This window comes from Penaeus monodon, chromosome 26 (assembly GCF_015228065.2).
Source record: "Penaeus monodon isolate SGIC_2016 chromosome 26, NSTDA_Pmon_1, whole genome shotgun sequence".
In the NCBI taxonomy this organism is placed as follows: Eukaryota; Metazoa; Arthropoda; class Malacostraca; order Decapoda; family Penaeidae; genus Penaeus; species Penaeus monodon.
In genome coordinates this window covers 8,550,636-8,558,135 of record NC_051411.1, presented here as the reverse complement: position 1 = coordinate 8,558,135, position 7,500 = coordinate 8,550,636, and the positions used below count along the sequence as shown (strand labels likewise).

The 7,500-nt window shown below is 32.0% G+C and overlaps 1 protein-coding gene across 4 annotated transcripts in view; it reads left to right on the top strand.

Moving 5' to 3' along the window:
- LOC119589881 (trichohyalin-like) overlaps positions 1-7,500 on the top strand; it is a 103,419-nt gene that overhangs the window by 87,468 nt on the left and 8,451 nt on the right. For 2 of the 4 annotated variants that reach the window (XM_037938513.1, XM_037938514.1), the window contains 2 exons: positions 1-178; positions 876-1,987. The exon at positions 1-178 is cut by the window's left edge and continues 767 nt beyond it. The exons of 1 other annotated variant lie outside the window; for it this stretch is intronic. In XM_037938513.1, coding sequence (XP_037794441.1) covers positions 1-178; positions 876-1,889 — 1,192 coding nt within the window. In that variant the 3' untranslated portion in view covers positions 1,890-1,987. Of the gene's footprint in view, positions 179-875; positions 3,251-7,500 lie in introns of those variants that run through there. One more of the 4 variants, XM_037938511.1, reaches the window with a different exon arrangement.

The window sequence follows — 7,500 nt, the reverse complement described above, 5'->3', positions numbered from 1 at the left end:
AGGAGACAGGCCGCAAGGAGGAGGGAGGCCAGATGAGGAGCTCAGGCCACAACGTGCAGCTGCTGTGGCCGCCATGAAAGAGCTACAACGCCTGCAAGAAAGTGCACTTGAAGAAGAGCGCTCAGCATTGTTGGATGAGCAAATAGCAGCCCAGAACCTAATTTTGCAGATTTTAATGGTTAGTGATATTGACATCTGTATTTTGAAATAACATGTAATTATTTAACAATGAAAGGAAATGAGAACGTCAGTATATTGAAATGATAGCTAGTTATTGTTGTTCATGAGAGCATCAGTATTTTGAAATAGTAGCCAGTTACTGTTATTCACAAGAACTTAATCAGTGAAATATACCCCGAGAAAATATTAAAAATGTAGGGCAGTAGATCCTTTTGCATTGACTCTGGCTAAGTGAAGTTCTATATTGCATAAAGCTCAGTTGTGCTTATTGTGATTATTATTTTTTTTTATGGTGATAATATAAAAAAAACTTTATATTCTGAGGTTAATATCTTCTTTTATGGTTTATCTTAATTGTAATCATTTGGTGTTTAAAAATATGCTCTGATAAGGGTGTTGATATTAGTACCTATGATTAAATGAGTAATGTTTGTTATTTTTTATTAATGCTATTTAGTATTGATACTGATTATTATTTTTATAATGTAGTTATTTTTATTATGAGGGAACTTCACTTATTTAAAGTGTAACTTGTTTGTGCTAGAGTATATTAATAACCTCTGCCCTTATGTAACATGTACTCCCCAACATTACATCTGAACCTACTTAAAAGGAAAATTATAGGGTTATCATACTAAGTTAATAATATTTACATACACAGTTTCTAGAATATGTCTGTTATATTACTCTTACAGCATGCACAAAGGGCAGCAACAGTAGAGTGCTCTGAAACGCAGGAAGATGGAGAGGAGGAAGACGGTCCAGAGCAAGGGGGTGAAGAAGAGAACACAGAAACTGGTGATGGTGGAGGCACAAAGGGCTTGGGGAAACCAGCAAAGAAAAAGAAAGGGAAAGGGGGAGTTAAGGCCTTTGATAAAGAGCTGCCACCCTACCTGGAGGAAAGTGGGGTGGAGCTCCTGGCCCAGCTGCTGGAACTCAAGCAGGAGCGACCGGATGAGTTTGACCTGCCACCGCCACCACCACCCCCCAACGGGCAGAGTCAGTATGAAGGTGGGGAGCCAGTACAAAGCCAGGGCCAAGAGAGTGATGATGAGGAAGCCAAGCATCATGAAGAGATAGTCCAGCAAGTACAATGCCTCATTGAGGAGGAGGAAGGGGGGGAGATCAAGTACAATGAATGCGAAGAGGATCACCAGCCACCTCCAGAGGGACAGGACGAAACACTCTACAATCCCCAACAGGTTCAGCCAGGAGCCATTGCACAAGACCAGGTGGAGGAAATGCGAGAGCATGAACAGGTTGAAACAAAGCCAGAAGTGAAGTACCTGAATCACGAGGAGGAACTACAAACGCAACACTGCATGGAAATACAGGGAGAAGCCACTGTTGGGAAGGTGGAGCACCATGACAGCCCACATTATGGCATGTCTGAACAGAAAGGCAGTCAGGAGCAAGGCTTCATCCATGTCCCACAGAGACACTATCCTCATTATGGATATCACATGGAAGGAGAACATCCAAGGCATATCAATTTTGGCCGTAGCCTTGTTGAACAGCACAGAAATGACTTCTCTGAGAAGATGTATGAGCGACATCCCTACCATGGCCCACATCCAGGTTACTATCCTGGTGAAGAGCCACATCCACAGGGTTTTGGTACTCCATTAGAGGAGATGCAGCGGTTCCACCATTTCCAGGCTAATCCAGGGAACTTTCACCTATACAGAGGCAAGAACTTTTACAGCTAAGAACATCATAGAGATCCTTTATGGCTGGAGGCAATGCGGAAGTGAACTGGAAGAAAGTTGTAGTGAATTATTTACTTGTACTTTAAGAGAAGGTATATTGTTGGGGTGGAATCTTTATTATTGATATTATTATCTAAACTAAATTGATCTCAAATGATGACAAGGTTTGTCATTAAATATAAAGTAAATGAATAGTTATTTTGTCAAGATATAGTATGGTAGATATTTATGAGGACTGAAATAACATTCCAGAGTTAAGGACTGTATGTTACCTTTATAAAGTTTATTTGAGGAGACGCCGAGCTCAGGTTATGTACTTGCAAAGTATATAGTTGTTGTTTTTGGAATAGAATCATTGAATGGAAAGGTATAAGTATTAGAAGCTTTAGGTGTTTGAATTTGAAATCATGAGAATATCTAAGGATAATTTAATATCTCAAGCTATACCAAGGTATCATATACTCTTCAAGATAATCTCACTGTTTAGTAGTGAATGGTGAAAGTCAACTTTTGTGATACAGAAATAGGTTAGGTTACAGCTTGTAGGAATGTGCCAAGGTATTGTGAGAGTAATAAACAGGGTTTAATACTTGGAAATGGACTGAGAGATAACATAGTACATGATCGCCCTTACAGACTGCATTTCATTCCAGATTAAAGATATTTTCAGATATGAGAAAAAAATAAGGATGCCTTGCTCTGACAACCTCTGTAAACCTGTTTTTAACCAGGGTTTCCACAAGGAATAATGTTTGTTGTCTGTCCTGGATTAGATATCCTTGCAAAATTCATGAAACATGAAATTCCTGTGAATGCAAAGGTAAAAGGTGTGTACCAGATTAATCTCAAATGATGATATATTTAGATGTTGCAACCCCTGTGTATTTCCTTAGTTTAATTAATTATCTTAACTTTATGCAGTTTAGGGAGATGTGAAGTATTTGTACGTATATATGTGATAGTTATAGGAAAGTATGTGAAACATATTTTGGGTGCTAAAAAGAATTTGACCTGTTATAATTTCTAAAGTATATATTTTGTTAATTTCTGTGATTTTTTAAAAGATTGGTAGACAAAGAGAAAATTTTAATTATTTTGTGTGATATTTATTTGATAGGTAGATATAAGTAGATAGATCCTTTTCTTCCCAACCACATGATGTTCAGCAGATTTATAAAAAAGAATATATATAAAAGATAGGCAAACAATATACAGACTTGGGTTGAAGAACTCATTAAGCACAAGGAAGAATGATCTCATATCATTCATTTCATTTTTGTATTTTAATTGTTTAGAAAATAGCTAACCATTCATGCCAAATTATAAAGAATAGATTAAACAATAAATAAGGTTGCTAAAAATGTACTTTCATTGTGTGACTGTCTTCCTTTTCTTTGGAGGAGTTGAAATAAAGGGAGGGTTTGCGAAGATTGAATCACCAAACACAATTTGAAGTAAGCAAAAAATAGAAGTAAAACTGATTAACTTGCTGTGAAATGTGATTAGTTGCATTTCCAACCATTATTTGGCAATAATTGAAGTTATTTTCATTATTATTAATATCAATCCTCTGCCACCGGGGATGATATGTACATACATGCCATGCTCACTGTGAGTTTAGTTTATAATTGTCTTAATCATAGATAGCTCTACGAGTACTTAATCACCAAGGAGTCGATTACTAGGACTACATATCTCACCTGTTTACCCTTTTTATTGATTTTTGGAAATTATCTCTTTTATCTTATAGGACTTAAGAATGTTAATAACATTATAACAATTATAACCTCTGATGATAATGATATTGATAGTATTTTGTAAGAAAACATTTTTCTTGAAACCAAAAGGAAAGGTGAAATCAGGTGAGGTAATAAGGTCTACTGATTGCCGCCTCGAGTATTTGCGGAATCGTCTATGTGTGGAGACATTTTGCAAAAGAAAACTACAGTGAACACTAGATTTTCCTGGCAGCATTGAGTTAACCATATTATCATAAGCTTTAACCCAATGGTGCATGTTGTGTATCCTGCCCACAGTAGTTTCGTTTTTAACATGGATAGAAGCACTTATTCGCCAGAAAGTCAGTAGGTCTGTCGTACGTCACCTGATAACCCCACTCAAATACTATTATTATTGTCACTGTTATTGCTATTATTAATAACCTTATAAATATTATAATAATAAGAACAATACTAATAGTAATACAGCTGAGAATTCTTCATATCTAAACAATCCTGGAGCCATTTATGTATCAAGAAAAAATTTTAAACCAAAATTGCAGTGGATTGGACATCTGTGCATATGTATACCTTCCCAGTATCAATGGGTAAAAGGCATCATCATTTATATTATTATTATTATTATTATTATTATTATTATTATTATTGTTATTATTATTATTATTATTATCATCATCATCATCATCATCATCATCATCATCATCATCATCATCATCATCATCATCATCATCATCATCATCATCATCATCATCATCATCATCATTATCATTATCATTATCATTATCATTATCATTATCATTATCATTATCATTATCATTATCATTATCATTATCATTATCATTATTATTATTATTATTATTATTATCATTATTATTATTATCATTATTATTATTATCATTATTATTATTATTATATTATAATTATTATATTATTATAATTATAATTATAAGTATAATATAGTTATAATTATAATTATAATTATAATGATAATGATAATGATAATGATAATGATAATGATAATGATAATGATAATGATAATGATAATGATAATGATAATTATAATGATGATAATAATGATGATAATAATAATAATGATAATAATAATGATAATAATAATAATAATAATAATAATAATAATTATTATTATTATTATTATTTATTATTATATTATTTTATTATTATTATTATTATTATTATTATTATTATTATTGTTATTGTTATTGTTATTGTTATTGTTATTGTTATTGTTATTGTTATTGTTATTATTATTATTATTATTATTATTATTATTATTATTATTATTATTATTATTATTATTATTATTATTATTATTATTATTATTGTTGTTGTTATTGTTATTGTTATTGTTATTGTTATTGTTATTGTCAATCATGTGATCATAAGCTTACTTTAAATTGACAGAAGAAGTACATGACTTGTATGAACTACTGAGAAATTTCTAGTAAGGTTGTTCAGCTAAACAACACATTGTCATCTAATTTTTTTGTTTGTTGCTTATTGGTGGATTTTTTTTTTTAAGTCCATTTAAGATATTGTAATCGATCATTACTTTTCAAAGTAGGTAGTCTAGAGGTTGTTTTTCATGGTTGTGTAACTAAGTTTTAAAGTTTATAGTCAGACATGAAGCAAAATTTATAGTTGTGAAAATAGTATGTTAGTTGTTAATAACTTTATTTGGCTTTTTATCTAATTTAAGAAGCAGTAACAATAAGAATGTGTATAATGCCTCACAAATACCAATGACTATAATGTTTTGTGAATGGTTAGTGTTTGGCGAAGTTCACACAGACACAGAAACAGGCACAGAAACAGTCTCAAACACAAATACATATGCAACACAGACCCGAACAAATACATCAAACAAAGAAAAGGCAGGAGTTTGATTAGGAAAGAGACAATTAGTTGCTTTAGGACAATGAATGAAAAAAAAAAATATAAATTTTTACATTTGTTCTGAAATATTTGTAAAAGGTATTCATGAGAACTGAATATCTTCACAGTGCCAGTGATGTATTTGACATAGTTGAAACAGGTCCCATAAGTCTCTTTTACTGTGTGGATATTCAGGTCAAATACATCTCTTGCACCGTGCAGATATTCATTCTCATTTATGCTTTTTCTACTTTCGTTGCAATAGATATTGTTCATGACTAATGTTGTTGAAAAATTGGTGAAGTGATAGTATTTCTCATTTAAAATGCCATGGCATGAGTATTGGAATGCAGACATCTATATTTCTGCTTTAAATAAAACCATTGGGATATTTTCCAGATACACGCAAAGTTGAAATAAAACACATGGCCATTTTTCAGATACATTGGTGGCTTAGACTGAAAACATTTGCAATTTTAAACACAGGGAGCCTCACATTACAAAAAGTTACAAGATGTAAAATGGAATTTATATACATGAGACTTCCAAGTGCTGTTGCATTTAAGTTCCATATTTTTCTTTTGTAAATAGTGTGTAAATCATAGGCAAATATAAACTTACTTGGTTGCCTTTTACTTTAGTTCTGAATATTAATCTTAGTGTAGGGATATTAAGGACAAGGTAGAAAGTATCAGATGATTTAATCAGAAAAAAAAATGAAGGGAAAGAAGCCATGACAAGCATTATTTTGTTCACAGACATGGTAGACCACCATGGAGCTGATTTACTTTCCTTTAGCTTTACCTTTAGATAGTTCAGAAGTTTTATTGTACAGCGTATGTCATGAAAATGGATATTTTCTCTTACATGAGAGAAATAATGCTAGAGTAGTGTGCCAGTTTTTCAATGCAATTATGATGTGGTCCTGATTCAGTTAGGTTTCTCAGGTAAAATGAAAAGGGGTTTGATATAAGTTAAGTCCTTAGTTTATCATTATTTATTTAGATTTATTGACTGAGTTTATCACATATTTGTTTCACTTCTTTTTACCTTTCTGTTTTCTGTTAATCTTTTATTTATTATTTTTTGTGCAAATGGTAAAAGTTGACATTTGGTAGTAAGTATGGATGTGCATCATTGTATATATGGAGTCACTGAACCGTCAATAAGAAGTAATTCACGTTCCAGTTAGTCCTTGGATTTGATCTCATTCTCTTTTCTGAGTTTTGATCACTTGCACAATTTGAAAAAGATAATTTGGATATTGCTTTTTATTTCAAAAGAAAGAAAGAAAGAAAAAAATTAGATTGGTTATTGAGCCAAGAAGTTGAAAAACCTTATATGGTAGTAATGAAGATAGAGAGGTTAAGATTCCATGAATCATTTTCTGGAGAGTAAAGGATCCTCATCTGTGATTTATTTCCCCAGCTGATTTTTGCTCTTTTCTTCTATGGTAAATCCTTGTAGCTATCAGTGAAAATACTTTTCCTTGACTATAAAAGCCTCAGTTTGCATAATGATTTATTATAACCATATGATGTTATTCTGTAGTGAATATATAAATATGAAAGGTTTTTATACATTTTTGAAATAAATTTGAAACTCATGTCATTTGACTTATGTATAATAAGGTGATTTTTCAAGAAGTTTATTCATCATACTTGTCTTTGATGTCAGAGTACAAATGTCAATTTCGAACAAACTTATCCTCAGAAAGAGCATTCATTATGGCAAGGAAGTGTATTGTTAATGTACTGTCATATAACTCTCATATATTATGTGTACTCAAGTAGTAAATGCTCAATTAAGAGGATTTTGCAGTTTTGAGATTATTTCACAAATTTGGATCTGGCATTCTCTCTTGAAAACACCAGTTTTATTCACAATCATGAGGCATCAACCTGCATCCTGCCATAAAAAGTTCCAATAATGATGATGCATTCATGAGGCAACAGTAAGACACAGAATTGCAATTTTGA